Source organism: Sus scrofa, chromosome 2 (genome assembly GCF_000003025.6).
Source record: "Sus scrofa isolate TJ Tabasco breed Duroc chromosome 2, Sscrofa11.1, whole genome shotgun sequence".
In the NCBI taxonomy this organism is placed as follows: domain Eukaryota; kingdom Metazoa; phylum Chordata; class Mammalia; order Artiodactyla; family Suidae; genus Sus; species Sus scrofa.
In genome coordinates, this window is record NC_010444.4 from 89,838,408 (window position 1) to 89,854,827 (window position 16,420).

The window sequence follows — 16,420 nt, forward strand, 5'->3', positions numbered from 1 at the left end:
GGTCATTTTCTAGCTTACTTTAACAAGCATTGCAAAATATTTATTCTTCATTTAGTTAGCAAAACATAGGAGCATCAACTACATATCAGGCAACGGGGATACAATAACTTATTACAAAATGCATTATGCAATTATAAATTTGAAAAACACCATAAGGAAATATAGACTGCTATGAGTGAGCACTAGGGATTGGCCCAGTTTGGGGAAAGGAGCTTTGGAAAGCTTACTTGAGAATTAAATGTTAAAAAATCCTTGAAGGGTGAGGAGATGTTAATTGGAAGAAAAATAGGAGGAGAAGCATACAAAGTGAACAGCATGCTTAAAGGTAGAGACAGAAAGATGCACGTGGCATTTGAGAAACTGAGGAGCAAAGAGTCCCATGCAGGGAGCTCAGGAAAAAGGGGGAGCTTGTGCAGGGTGAGGCTAGAGAAGTAGGCAGACACTTAACGTCTTGTTTATGAGTTTGAAGTTCTTCCTAAGAACGATGGGAAACTGGTGTTCCTCTTGTGGCTCAGTGGTAAGGAACCTGACTAGCATACATGAGGAGGTAGGTTTGGTCCCTGGCCTCCCTCAGTGGGTTAAGGATCTGGTATTGTGCTGTGGGGTAGGTTGCAGATGCAGCTTGGATCTGGCTTGGCTGTGATCCCCTAGCCTGGGAACTTCCATACTCTGCGGGTGCGGCCCTAAGAAGACAAAAACAAAACAAAAACAATGGGAAACTATGGAAAGGTTTAAATCAGGGGAGCAACAATCTGGTTTACATTTCAAAAGCTTGCCTTGCTAAGGCTTGGAAAATGAATTCGAGGGAGTGGAGCAAGAACAGATGCCCAGATCAGCCGCCAGTAATTCAGATAGGACATGATGAAAGTTGGAACAAGAGTAGTAGTATTAGTGATGAAGTAGACAGATACTTAAGAGGTAAAAATGGATCGACCATGGCAATGGGGATGGGAGCAGTTGCCCTGGTGAACTCAGTGGATGCCAATTTTTACAACAAGCAGGAATACTGGTGGTGGCTGTTGCGGGGAGGGGGCGTTGTTGAGCTAAAGAGTTGTTTGGGAGACTTGGGTTTCACTCTTAAAAAGAGAACATCTTTGGCTTCACGGGGTGTTATTTCAGGTTCATCCTTAACTAGCACTGCGCAGGCCTAAGCGGCTCCATCCTCCATCCAAGAGGGCGCCAAATGTCCTTTTCGGATTTCTATAACAATGATCCACTGCCACTGCGCTAATAGGTTTACTTTACCTCTGTTTGAAAAGATCTAACTCTCTCCCAACGCCAATTCCAAAGAAATGTTTGTTTTATTTTTCAAGTCCAGTACAAAGATCCCTTGTCAAGGAAAGCTCTTTCGGGCCTCCCTCACCCCACGAACCCTCCCACCCATCTCGCTCACTATGGTGTGCGTTCCACACAGCACAGATTGTGCACTCTTCATCTTTGCGCCTCCGCCTTCCAACACAGTGCTCTTCAAACACCCGGCGCTCTACATTTACCAATTAGCCACATTTACCGGCGCTGAGAAGTCAGCGCCGTTCAGGTGCACCTCCACCGGGGCCAGCCGATGGCCCGCCGGAAGTGACGCACCCTCAGGGCCCACGTACTTCCTCTACAGGGTGCCGCCTCCGCTGCCGCCGCGGCAGGGGTACGGGTTTCTCTGGCCGGCCAACTCAGCTGCCCTGGAGGATTCGTGCATGGTAAGAGGTTGCGCGCCGGGGAATGAGGTGGTACGGGCCCCTAGTTTGTTTCTGAGGACCCGGCGGAAGGGCGGAGGGACTGGCGGCTAGGTCCCTAAGGGCCCCCAGGCGCCAGTTGGGGCCGGGGCACCCGGCTCCCCGACCGGCCTAGGGTGTCGGCGCCGGGACCGGCTTCAGCTGTAGGGAGCTGGCCGCTTGGCCGGCGTGTCCAACCCCTGTGGGGCCATTCGGGCGAACGGTGTCAAGCGACCGGGTCCTCGGAGCTTCCCCTTCCCAGATGCTCAGGGAAAGGAGAAACCATCTCCTCTTGAACAGTTCCTGTCCCTACTGTGACAGACACAGGATCTGCAGCGACGAGTGTGCGTGCGTGGTGTGAAGTGGCGTGCCGCGCACGGCCCACGCCTGCTTATTGGCTCCGCCCCACAGCTCTTGTGGCAGCAGCTGATGTTTTAACACTGGTTGGTGCACAGGATACTGCCCTAGAAGGGAGGCGGCTTCATAATGGAAAATGATTGGAAACAACCAGGCTGGACGTAGCTTACACTCTGGAGGAAGATCTAGTATTATCACGTGACTGCAAACACTTTTATGTATTTTACTTCTCAGTCTGCCGCAGAGTTGTAATGACAAACATCACGTCAAAGGAGAGGATTTGTGCAGGCTTACCACTTTACTATGCAAATTGCTTGCAATGAAATGGCAGACCCAGCGAGAAGATTGAAAGAAAGTAGACTTTCGACTTAGAGATAGGAAAAATAAACAGCTGGGAAAACTGCAGAATTGGGGGAAAGTAACTTCATTTACTGTATGATTTAATTTTGAAAATAATGTAGTTTCTTATGAATTGTTTTCCAATAGGAAGCAAGTATTTATATCCCTGTTTTTGTTGTTTGTTGTTTTACTGGTCTGATAGCTGTGGCAAGGGCTAGATTTATATTACAGGCATATTTCCCCAGTGTGTTACATAATTAAACATGTAGATATCTAAATGAAATAAGTGACTTAATAATTAAAACTTTGGGAGGTCCTGTCGTGGCTCAGCGGAAATGAATCCCACTAGGAACCAGGAGGTTGCCGGTTTGATCCCTGGCCTCATCAGTGGGTTAACGTATGAGCTGTGGTGAAGGTCGCAGATGCGGTAGGATCTGGCCTGGCTGTGGCGTAGGCTGGCTGGACCCCTAGCCTGGGAACCTCCATATGTGGTGGGTGCGACCCTAGAAAGCAAAAAATAAAAAAATAAATAAAAATTAAAACTTTAACATATGGGTATGTGTGGTATAGTTATAGACATAGTTCTTTTTTTCTTGGAGCTGATAACTAACGGTCATGCTTGTGGTAAAGATTGATAAGGTACCTCTGATGAAGCCATGACAAGGTGGGCACGAGTTACGACCACACAGAACAGAAGACCCTTCCCTGCAACATCATGGGAGGACATGAAGAAGGGATCCCTTGAGGGGAAAAGCCAAAGCCCACCAAGGAGTAAACAACTTGAAGCCAATAGGCTGTCTCTTAAAAAGGACTCACCTCAAGCAAAACACAAAAAGAATAAAAAGAAAAAGGAGTATTTAAATGAAGATGTGAATGGATTCATGGAGTACCTAAGACAGAACTCACAGATGGTTCACAATGGGGAGGAGATAGCAGACAGTCAGGAAGTAAGGCAAGAAATTGCACTTGCTTTAAAGAAGGACAGTCGCCGGGAGGGCAGGCGATTAAAACGACAAGCAGCAAAGAAAAATGCAATGGTAAGATTATCACCTCTTCCAAAATGTTACTTTCTATGGCTAGAAACTATTATTCATACCTCCACATACATATTTTAGCAGAGCCTGATTGCTGTGATGTATTAGCTTTATAAGGATATTTTTGAGGGCTCGTCATAACACTAGAACTATGTTAGCACTTTCTCTATGCTAGGCCACTTGATGTACTGATTAATTATCACAACACAGAGAGATGGTGGCTTTATTTCTATATTATGGGTAGAAAACACTGGTGTGCGGATAGGTTAAGTATCTTGCTGAAAGTCACTTAGCAAGTAGCAGAGGAGAAATTCAAACCCAGGAAAAGGTGTTAATTAGAATACTGGCTGGCACTGTATAAGTGGGTGTGTTATTAAATGTGAACCTAAATGGGCTGCTAACTCTATGCAGTTTAGCCAAAAAAAAAGAAAGAGAAGGTATTTAATCCCGGAGTCTGACTTTAAAACCTCTGTTCTTACTCCTTAGTAGCTCTTTTTCAAGCAGTCACTAAAAAAAAAAAAAAAAAAAAAAAAAAAAAAATCCAAATAAGGGGGGAGGCTAAGTACAACAGGTAGGTATGTGTAGTTCCTTTTGATATTGGAAAGACTGTCCTTTTGTCTATCCATGAAAAACTGAGGCACAAGAGAAGAGCTAGTAAGAATCACTGGTTAGTAATATAGCAGAGGAACAGCAGAATTAAAACTCCTTGCGATTTTCCCTAGTCATTGCTCCTTCCTTCCCCATGTTACACTGAGGGGAATGCTAGAGGCTGCAGGTTTATTTCTGTGGAGCTAAGACCTAGATTTTAAACTGTGTCAGAGATAGGAAATGAAATACTTGGTATAATTCTTTCCCTTCTCTAGCAAGGGATTTTTCCAGCAGGATGCTACATTAGAATCAGGATGTGTTGCTATTTTATGGTTTAAAAGAAATTAGAATTACTAAATGTAGAGCATTATTTGCAGCAGCGCAGGCTTGAAATGTTACAGCCTCTATAAATGTGGCTTCTGATTATTTGAAAGATTAGTTTTATGCAGTATCATATTTAAAGTTTCTTTTTTTGAGATAATAATGAAATGTTCCTTGTGGTTAAATTTGGATAGTCATTTCTGTTTGGATCAAACAGTTATGTTTAAATTGTACAATTATTTTTAAATAGTTTAGTTAATTTTACATAAAGGTTATTTAAAGATAATTTCATTGACATAGACATGACAGTGTCAATGCACACTTCCCTGCATAGGCAGTGTTAAGGCAGTGAATCACATACTTTTCAAAAAAGTTCAGTGGTTTGACCTTTTAAGAGAAGTTTTATGGTTGTAGTTAAGGGAGATGACGTTGTTTTAGGGAAAAAAAGAATGCTTTATATTAAAGCGTATGCTTTAGATAGTTTTTCATTTTTTCGAGACCCTTCAACTCATTTTTTTTTTAATACCTCACACCAAGCATCAGTTCTTAACGTTAATAAATTGATTGACATCTAGAAATTTAACAGTCTGCTCTCCACAGTCCCATCTACATTAAATTTATGGATCATTCAAGAAGTTTGTATTTGAAGTTTGTATTTTACAGATAAAACCTTAATCAGTAAACTGTCAGGTTACTAGAAACTACCCTGACTTCACCAGGAGTCTAAGACTTCTTAGGTTGGTAAGCCAGTTTTTGGTAGTAGCTTTTCCTGCAGTTGTAGAATAAATGCATTTTCTTCCTTTGGGCTAGCTTATTCTAAATATAAAAGTTAATAAGGAATAAAGGGACTCATTTGTTTTTCCAAGCTGTTATTAAATAGGAAAAAAAGAAAGTGAGGGTATAGTTGCAGAATATTATGTTTTATTTTGCCTGCTGAATTAGCTTTTTTAAAACCTTGGGCATATTTTGAAAAAAATAATTAAATGATGAACTATTTGTTATCCAAAAATACACCTTTTTCCAGTTTAAATAAGATAGTTTAAATATCTACCATCTTATGATTATGAGTGATGTTCTCATTCATTGCAGCAAAGAATATTCTCCAAATTGCCAGATAGTATGTAAAGCAACCAAATCATTGTTTAATGTTATGCTGGAGCAAAATAATTCATCTTAGAATTATACCTTTAAAAATGTGTATATATTCTAAAATGAAACCTCTATATTTATGAATATGAAGGAATATGTATTAACAATATAAAAATTATAAAGTGTGCTTTTTGATCTGAAATGTATCTTATGATTTGAATCATAATTTAAATGGATTATTTGACCCAAATTCATTCAATTATGTGAACTTTAAAATGAAAGTATTAATTTTGAGTGATAATTTTTATGGTCATTGTCTGTCTTCTCCAGAAAACTCAGTTTTTCTAGTTATAGACATCCCCATTAATGAAATGAATAGTCCATATTTGCTTAATTCATTTTAAGCAATTATCTCCTACAAAGACATTTATAACTTTGTGTCTGAGACTGATAGATTTATGGATTGAGAATTTTCAGAGGCAGTGAAACCCTCTGATGGAAATGACATTTCTTACGGTTTAGGAATATATGAAACATTTTTTCTGCAGATAAAATAACTGAGATTTCAAAAAATGCTCTAGATAACTTCAAAATGAGAAATGTTTTAAAGATATTTTTGATGACTAGAATTAATAAAGCCAGTGTAGTGCTGCAGTGTGGAAACTCAGGTTTTGTTTTTCCAGGTATGTTTCCATTGCAGACAACCTGGCCATGGGATTGCAGATTGCCCCGCTGCCCTTGAAAATCAAGAAATGGGCACTGGAATATGCTATCGGTGTGGATCCACAGAGCACGAAATAATCAAGTGCAAGGCTCAAGTAGACCCAGCTCTTGGTATGTTTCTTTTTCCTATCATTTTTTCCTGTGTTTAATGGGGAAAGTGGCCATGGATAGTCAACTGCTATTTTTGTTGTTGTTGACAGGGTTTGTTAGGAGTGTGTCACCTAATATTTTGAAATCAAGTGAGATTAAACTTTATGTAAAAAAAAATGTTTTCTACTCAGTATTTTAAAATAATATGAATTACATGACTTATATATAACTAACAACAGGAGCTGTTGATTGTTACAGGTGAATTTCCTTTTGCAAAATGTTTCGTTTGTGGGGAAATGGGACATCTATCCAGATCTTGTCCTGATAATCCCAAAGGACTCTATGCTGATGGTGAGTACTGTAATGCCTATAGGTCAAAAATGGTGAGTCATCGTCCAATTGCGATTTAATTTACACTTAACCAGTTTTTAAATACATCACTAAATAAGTAGCAAAACCTTACGAATTTAGTTGTTTTTATCAAGCAGTTTTCTGTGTACTAAACTTGTTGTGTACTGCAAATTGGTATTTTTAATACATCAAATCAGAAAATACCGACATGTGTATTTCACACTCTTTGTGCTTGCTTCAGCATCAGTTGTGAGAGTATGTTATAAATATGTACTTTTAAGCAACTGAAGCAAAGGGCTTATTTCTCAAACTAATATAAGATTTAAAAAATAGTGTTGAAAATTTAATCTCAGCCTAGTGTGCCATTTTGGGTAGAAGGGTTGGTATACACTCTTCATATTTATGCTAATTTTTGTTTCTGAATGTTTTCCTTAGTTAATTGTCTGTCATGGGACCATGTAACTTTCTTACCTTGAGCTCAGTTAATGTGTTAAGGTGCCCACACTAAAGCCTGTGATATTTAAAGCTTTAAGGAGGAAGTTGTCATCCAGTAATGTGAGCCGTTTATTTATGTGATGCTGGTACCATCAGGTTCTGGACACCTCTTGTGTCATGTCCTTTGTTCCTTTGCAGGCGTCCAATAAAATGCTTTTACTTTGGAGTTAGACCAGTTATAGCCTCAGCATTACCACTCGCTAATTGTGGGACTTTGGCCAGATTACTTTTCTCATTTCACTTTCCTTACCTGTTAAGTGCAAATGAGAAAAAATTATATCTCGCAGATTGCAAGATACACATTTTTTTGACAGTGTAGTATCTCTGAACTCAGTGTATCTTACTATTGATGGGTGCCACATAATTGGCAGTTTTTCTTTTCCAGAGAGGTATGTAAAATAATGATGCATCTTATAATCAATGGTGTCTTAGATTTGACATATTAGGGTGTTTTACCTTGAAGAGTTATGAGAATTAAAATATATTGTTCAAGTGCCTCTTCTCTTTCACTATGGCATCTACAGCAGTAAAGAGTCCTGGACCTAGAAAATGCTCAAAAGTCCCTTTTGGTTTTGAACTTATGAAACAGAGCATAAAATATGACTGGTGAACAAAGACAGCTTTGTATGGTCCACCAAAATGGCTAGATATAAAAACATGTAGCAAGGGGAGTAGATCACACGGAAGTGAGAATTCATCTAGGTTTGTATTCTGTAGGATCATTTTTCTGAGTAAGTCGCTTAACATTATAGCGTGATCATGCGAATGCTTAACCCTTAAGCAGTAATGTTTGACCATTCACTGAAAGACTCATTTGAGAGACCAAATGTATTGTAATTTACTGTCCTAGAATGTTGCTTGAAGTAGGCAAGTAGGCATTTTTATTAGAATTAGGATGCCTGGCGGATAGATGGCAGTGAAACAAAAGTTACGTGAACTCCTTTTGTAACTGCCCACTCCTGTCTGAACTGTACAGCAGAGCAGTGGTTCCTCACCTCTTTGGGGGTCATGAAAGAATCATCTGGGAGTCATCTGACCATTAAAGAATCTGATTAAAAACTATGGGCATTCTCCTCAAAAAATGCACCCACACAAAATTTTGCAGAGGTCACAGACCCTTGACCATGTAACCAAGGTCTAGGCTTCCATGTAGTGGCTCTTGGACACTCCAAAGGATGGGTACCTTCTGTCATATCTCTTTTCCACTTTTCCCTGGAAGGCCTGGAGCAAGAAATGGTGGGTAGGTACAGTTTAGTCCTCTATGAGGTCAAGAGGAATAGACAACAGACTTAATAGGAATAAGTTTGTGGCTCCAGCTGCCTTTACAACGTGACAAGGTTATGAGGACCATATTGTATATGAAAGACATTAAAAGCCTTAAGTAAGTATGAGAGGCTTTCCATAACTTTGTTCTTTTTATAGGTGGTTGCTGCAGACTTTGTGGCTCTGTGGAACATTTTAAGAAAGACTGCCGGAAAGTAAGAATTCAGGTGAGATCTCTGGCTCTCTAGTTAGACGGGGTAAGATTAATATTCCTCACCTCACTGAGGCACAACTGATTTAAAGGCTGGCTGGTTTCTTTCTGCAGTGATGACTTACCATTTCTTTATCAGCAGTAGACACAGTACTAACTGAGCATCAGCTGCTGTTCTCCAGTGGAAGAAAAAAGTGACCCGTAAGCTCCAGAGGACCCTGATTTTATAAAGCATCTTATTCATAAACATTTGTATTTGCTAAGTAATGTATTTAATAATAGAGCCAATTCTGTTACTTAAAGAAAACTATGGATTCACTAAGAGAAAATAAATGTGAAAATAACTTTCAATATTTTTATGACTGAGTATCCTCTGGTATGCTCTGAAGAAACCTATAGGATTCAAAGTTGGTTGCAAAAACTGGCAAAAATATTAAAATTGTGTTATACACACAGCATCTGGCCAGTTATGTTTTCTTCCTAATGAAACACTTCTCTTGGTCATCAAAAACTTCATAAATGTTCACCAAACCTAAGGCAGATTTTTAGGGCCACACCCACAACATATGGAGGTTCCCAAGCTAGGGGTCTAATCAGAGCTGCAGCCGCTGGCTTACGTCACAGTCACACAACACCAGATCTGAGCCGCATCTGCAACCTACACCACAGCTCAAGGCAACCCTGGATCCTTGACCCACTGAGCGAGGCCAGGGATCGAACCTGCAACCTCATGGTTCCTAGTCGAATTTGTTTCTACTGTGCCATGATAGGAACTCCGACAGTAGTGCTTCTTAAGGAGAAAGCACATTTCTCTTGGTAGCAAATATTCATAGTACCGCACAAAGAAGTCTGTCCATTCTTTCTTCCTACCCCTAGCATTTGAATTTGAAAACCAAGAGTTCTTGTTTTTACAGTCTTGTCTAGAAGAAGTTGAAAGAAGCCTGCAACATTGTAGGCAGTGAGATTGAAATGATGAAGTGGAATTTGAATTCTCCCTCCTGGGAGGATTGCCACTTCCCAAATGACAAGACTGACAAGCAGATGTTGTTTAATTTCACAGGTGGAATCTTGTGCATTTAAAACTGATGCTTCATAAGTCTTGCTGTTTACAGACTCTTGGAATTCATTGACTCTGTAATGATGAACTCTGAGAAAGAATAAAAGAGCTTTCTCATCAGTTTGTGCATTGCAAAGCAGTTGCTGCATTTCCCTAATTGGGATGAGAAATTGCCTGTGGTACTCTGAAATCAAGGGTTATAATCAATTACAGAATTGCTCACTTTCCTTTATTGATGGAGTCGTCTCTCCTTGTGATTATTCATATCAAAACTAGTTCCTTTGCTAAACCAGTAACAATATTCATATCAAAACTAGTTCCTTTGCTAAACCAGTAACAATCTAAGTGGATTTATTTGATGACTGGTTTTCTTATATTCTGATTTTCCTGTTCCTTTGCAGATCAAATGGTCACAGTTGGTCGCTGGGCAAAGGGAATGAGTGCAGACTATGAAGAAATTTTGGATGTGCCTAAACCACAGAAACCCAAAACAAAGCTACCTAAAGTTGTTAACTTTTGATAATGACTGGTACTGTTGTTAGCTGCCACTTCTTTGGTAAACATTCTGAATTGGGCTTACTTCACAAATTGGAGCTAGACTCTCTCTTGGAGGCGGCTTGTATTATCGATATCAGTATAAACTGGGTGGGTCAGGTTGTTCCCTGAGTTCTGTCCATTGAGGAGTACTTCTCCCACTGTTTGGGGAAAATCGCTGAAAAAAAGTATAAAATGTTCAAGTTGGATTCTCTAAAAGTATATATTTTTAACAGATAAAACTTAGGTGTAACTAAGTGGTTATATACCTGATTGTAACAATCACCTTTTTCTTAAAAATTAAATTATGCATTAATATGAACCATCCCTAAATATAGGGTAACTGCTTTGTACTTGGAAATGAATTTTTGCCGACATAATTTTCTTCATTCAAAGTATCAATTTATTATTATATTAGAATTTATAATTGCTATAAAATCTGTATTTTAAAAATATTTAATAAAAACGCGTTTGCTATTTATTTTTCTGAATACCTAACTTTGGAATGAATGAGCGGTTTTCCGTGAATGTCTTTGTAACAATCCGTTTGGAAACATGATTTTTTATGACTCCTAGAAGGTTAGTTTTAGTTAATTTTTGTTTCGGTTTTTGTTTGTTTTTGCTTTTTAGGCCCACACCTGTGGCATATGGAGGTTCCCAGGCTAAGGGTTGAAATTGGAGCTGCAGCTGCCAGCCTACGCCACAGCCACAACAACTCAGGGATCCGAGCTACATTTGTGACCTATACTACAGCTTACGGCAACCCTGGATCCTTAACCCACTAAGTGAGGCCAGGGATTGAACTCGCATCCTCATGGATACTGGTAGGGTTCATTACTGCTGAGTCACAGCGGGAACTCCTTTTGCTTCAGTTTTGATATAAAGAATTACAGATTACTGAGGTTAAAATAGAATATATTTCAATTTAACAGCAGCTGGTTCTTTGCTCCAATTTTCAAGAGAGAAGTTCCAGCCCAAATAGGGTATTTAACTAGAATGATGATGGTACATAACGGATTGTCTGTCAAACTTAATAGCATTTTGTTCGAATTTTTTGGATTGAGTCAGGGTGAGATGCAAACATCATCATAATAGAGTTAGAATACTAATCAGAGACCATTAGCTTCTTTGTTTGATTTGATGAATACATGCATACTTAATACATATATTTCACAAAGCTTAAGGCTCCCATTGTACTGTATAATGGGATGACTTTGTTGGATTGTGTTTCATTTGGAGTTTTACCTGATTGGATACATTTGCAACAAAAGGAAACAGCTGTGATTAGTTACTGATGTTTCAAAAGCAAAATATTTACCAAATAAGAAAAGGAACACTTTTCTGTTTTAATGCTTCTGTGACTCAACAATTCTAGTCTTTTTTTTTTTCTTTTAGGGTTGCAACCACAGCATATGGAGGTTCCCAGGGTAGGGGTCCAACTGGAGCTACAACTGCTGGCCTACACCATAGCCACAGCAACGTGGGATTCGAGCTGTGTCTGGCACAGCTCAAGGCAACACTGGATCCTTAACCCACTGAGCGAGGCCAGGGATCGAACCCGCAACCTCATGGTTCCTAGTCAGATTCATTTCCACTGTTCCAACAGTTCTGGTCTTGATAGGAGCTGTTCTTTTTTTTTTTTCCCCAGTGATGGAGGAAAACATGACAGAATGTGGCTCAGTATCTCAGAGCTTAAGGACATGAGTGCCATTTAAAAGGAATGGCACAGGTCATACAACTGGAAAAGGACAGACGGGCTGCCTTAGTCATTAAGTCTGAACACTTAAGATTTATTTTACCTGTCGTAATCGGAGCAAAAGTCTCTGGAAAGTAGAAAACCAGTCAGCTGCAAGTTAAGTCTAATGTTTTTTATGCGAGTCTTCAGTGCAGGGATGGTCCTGTCTGTTTCGTCTATTTTGGGTTACTTTGTTTACATTTTAATGATCTTTGAAGTAGACAGTGAAATCATTAGAAGTAAATTGCAGGTGCTGAATGTAATATTGGAAAAGTATGTGGTCGCTTTGTCAGAAGAACATGCTAGACACAGAAGTTCTGATATCCTGTGAAAGTGTATATTGCTTTCTGTATCAGAAATATCAGTAAAAATAATACTAGGGCAGTATATTTTATTACACTTTATAAATACATCATTGAATCCCCTAAGAGTCATTAGCTCTCTTTTCTTTAGTTTTTTGGAAATGCCATCTCTTCTTGCCAACTTTTTTTTCTTCTTGGCTGTACCCATAGCATGCAAAAGTTCTGGAGCCAGGGATTGAACCTGACCCACAGCAGTGACAACGCTGGATCCTTAACCTGCTGAGCTACTGGTGAACTCCTGGCTTATTTTTCACTTCGCCATAGGTGACCCCTAAATCTACATCTAGCCCCCAGATCCCTGATTTCGCTTCCTTCTCACCTGCCTGCTGGACATTGCAGTAATGCTTAAAACTCATATAGCTTTGAATCTTATCACTTCCCTTGAGAAAAAAAAGGACTAATTTCCTTTCTTGTCTCCATTTATTTTCACTGCAATTATATTCCAAGCCTATAGGCTCGAATCTTGAGTTGCTCTTTTCTTGACATTCCCCCCCCGCCCCATCCCAGAGTCAACCCTCTCTTACTGCCTTCAAGTGTCTGCTTTACAATGGGCCTCATAGACTCTTTTAGGACAGGCCTTACAGAGAATAGCTTTTTCCTCATTCTGCTAACTTTTCATTCTCTCTCTCTCTAAATTTTGTCCATTATTTATGTCCCTACCTAGCACTATTTGTCCCCTCTCCATCAGATTATAGGCTATATGAGGGCAGGAATTTTGAGTCTTGCTCATTACTAGATCCTCAGAAGTGCTTGGCACATACAAAGTGTTCATACTTATTGAATGAACGACTGAATTAAATGAATACCTGATATAATTGGCGTTCGATGATGCAAGTGGCTGGATAGCTACTTTAGATTGGATAATCAAGGGAAGGCCTCTGACGCTTAGACTTTTAAGCTAGATTGTGGATGGCAAGAAGAAACCTGTTGTAAGGATAATGAGAAAGACCATTTAGGGAGAGAAAATAGTCAAAGCCCCTAAAGAGGAATGACCTTGCCGTATTCAAGGGGTAGAAGGAAGATGTGAACTTTTGACTGGCTCCCTTCACTTGCCATGATGTCTTCAAGGTTTATCTGTAATAGTCTACTGTATAGGTACATGGGTAGTAGGGAGTAAGGCTTGGAAAATTTTTTTTTTTTTTTTCTTTTTAGGGCCTCACCGGGGGCATATGGAAGTTCCCAGGCTGGGGGGTAGAGTGGGAGCTACATCTGCCGGCCACAGCCACAGCAGCATGGGATCTGAGCTGTATCTGCGACCTACACCACAGCTCATGGGAACGCCAGATCCCCAACCCACTGAGTGAGGCCAGGAATCAAACCCTCATCCTCATGGATACTAGTCGGCTGTATTTCCACTGGGCCACAACGGGAACTTGCCTTTTTTTTTTTTTTTGCCTTGGATATCTTGATGTGAGGTAGTAAGTAAATGCACTTATTCTGAGGAAGGGGCATACCTGGTGTAGTTGAAAAACAGCAAAGAGGTCAGTACGGTTGGAGAAGAATGAAGGATAAACCAGTAGGAGATCAGACAGTTAACAGGGTCATATCTTACAGGCTCTACCAGTTTCTGCCACCTAAGAATCACAAACTCTCAGAAGCATACGATAGTAGGTGTGTACTTAGCTCATGCTTGTGAGCTCTGCTAATCTTGGTTAGGCTTGCTCACATCCATAGGAAGTTTGGTTTGGGATCAGCTGATCTAAGCTAGACTCAGATGAAGCAGCCCTATTCACATGTCTCTCTTCCTTTTCCTGGCAGCAGCAGGCTAGCCCCGATGTGTTTTTTCTCAGGACAATGGCAGAGATATAAGAGGGAAGTCCACTGCAACAAAACCTTTTCAGCCCTTTAGATTCATCATGTGTGTTAATGAGTCACATGGTCAAATTCAGAGACAATAGATACAGATGGAGGTGGTGGCGAGGGAGTGAGTGACTATTTCTGATAATTATTCCAAATAATCCAATGTACGACAACGGACCTCAAAAAAAAAAAATGCTTTGGCTTTTATTCTGTGATAGGCAAAACCTTTCACTTTGAGGGAAAATGCGACATAATCTAATTGCTGAGCCAAGAGTAGATTGAAGGGAAGAGTAAGAATAGGAACAGAAAGGTTATGATCCAGATGAGAGAAGATGGTGTTCTGCATTAGGGCTGTTGCGGTGGAGTTGATTAGAAGGGATCAGGCTCTGATTATATTTTTAACAGAGCTGTTAAGATTTTCTGAAGAAAGGAGGATTTTATGGAGGGAAAGGCGGCAGAATTAAGGGGTCTGTTTCGGAAATGTTGACTTTGAGATGACTATTACCTTGGTGGAAATGTCAAATAAGTGGTTAAATATACAGGTGTGGCGTTCAGGAGAGTTTAGGACTAGAGACATAGATCTGGGAGTTATTGGCAAGTTGATGTCTTTTAAAACCTGGAAACTGTGAGGACTCGCTGATAAATGGAGGTAAAGGAGAAGAGGCCAGGGACAGAGCCCTAGGGTAATCTAATATTTAGAGGTCTGGTGGAACAGGAATAACTACAAGAAGGGGGCTTTAAAAATGTGATGAGAGGAGTTCTGTGGCACAGTGGGTTAAGGATCCAGCGTTGTCACTGCAGCCGGTTGGATCACTGCTGTGTCTTGGGTTCAGTCTCTGGCCTGGGAACGTGTGCATGTAACGGGCGTGGACAAAAAGAAGAAATATAAAAGCAATTGGTAATGTACGAGGAAATACAAGAGTGTGACATCACGGAAGCCAAGAAGAGAAAATATTGCAAAAAGAAGGAACTAGCTGACTTTGTTGACTCTGCTCAGAGGCTAAAAAAGTCAAGAAGAGGGCCAGGAGTTTTGGCAATATGGAAGACATGGGCGACCCTGAAAAGAGAGGTCTTTATGGAAGAGTGGAGTGGAAGTACAATTCGATGAATGAAATAAGGATATGAAGACCACATTTACAGTTAACGGGAATAGAGATGGGGTGGCCTTTAGGAAAAGGGATCAGGCGAGTTGTTGTCTTATTTTAATAGATAATAGTGGCTATGGAAATAAGCCAGGAAAAACTGATGTCAAAAAAGAGAACTAGAGGAGGGGCGCCTTGGAGAAGGTTAGAGAAATGGTTCTTTGCTAGGGGTAGAGATGTTTAATTCATTACAACAGGGGGGCCAGCAAAGATGTGGAAGGTGTGTAAATGGGGACATGAGATGACTCCTGCCTAATGGTTTATATTTTCTCCAATGAGGTATTTTCTAAAGTTCATTAATAGAAAAGATAGAAGACATGGGAAACTTGAAAGAAGGGAAGGCAGTATGAAGTAGCCAACAGAAAATGTAGTAGGATTATCAGAATCCTTTTGAAATTTGTGGTCATAAATTTCAGGTGAGACCAGGCCACAATTTTCAGGTGCTCAGTGCAGGCATGAGGTATTACAAATAACTTAACCACAATTGTGATTTGCCAGACAAGGTGAATGAAAGGAAGAGGTTCAGAGGTTTTCCAAGGAGTGATATTAATGATAGACCATGGACTCTCAGCCAGGTAAGGAAAGAAGGGATGATGGAGAGAGATAAAGACCAATGGAGGAATTCCCATTGTGGTACAGTGGAAACAAATCCGACTAGGAACCACGAGGTTTTGGGTTCAATCCCTGGCCTCGCTCAGTGGGTTAAGATCCGATGTTGCTGTGAGCTGTGGTGTAAGCTGGCAGCAACGGCTGCAACGGCTCTGATTACAGGCCTAGCCTGGGAACCTCCATATGCCACGGTGTGGCCATAAAAAGACAAAAGACAAAAAAAAAAAAAAAAGGAATAGGATAGAAATATTAATTTTGAATCTATTTTCAGTTGTCCCTAAAAATATCACAAAATGAGGAAAGGAAAGATGGTACCAGATGTGTAATTTTTATATGGTGCTTTTACTTGCAAGTATACAATGAGAGGCATTTTGTAATATTTCTTTGACTTTTGAATCTGGAGGTGGGTTACTCTGAGGAACCCAAGAACCCTGAAAAGTTTGAGATTCTAGTCTGTTACTGTTTCATGGATATTTACAGAAGGCGCAAGAATCCTGGTTCAGAGACAAAGGACAGTATTAGTCATGGCACAGCAAGCAACGTGAGTATCGACTTATTTGTGCTGCTTCCCTTCTTCCCTCAGTCCCACAGGGTGGCATGATAGGCCCAGA

General features: G+C 40.2%; 1 protein-coding gene across 1 annotated transcript; it reads left to right on the forward strand.

Moving 5' to 3' along the window:
- ZCCHC9 (zinc finger CCHC-type containing 9) lies at positions 1,605-10,659 on the forward strand. Its single transcript, NM_001244220.1, is given in 7 exon segments — positions 1,605-1,694; positions 3,036-3,442; positions 6,121-6,271; positions 6,509-6,601; positions 8,519-8,567; positions 8,570-8,586; positions 10,029-10,659. Coding segments are annotated over 6 exon segments (810 nt in total). The 5' UTR covers positions 1,605-1,694; positions 3,036-3,061; the 3' UTR covers positions 10,148-10,659.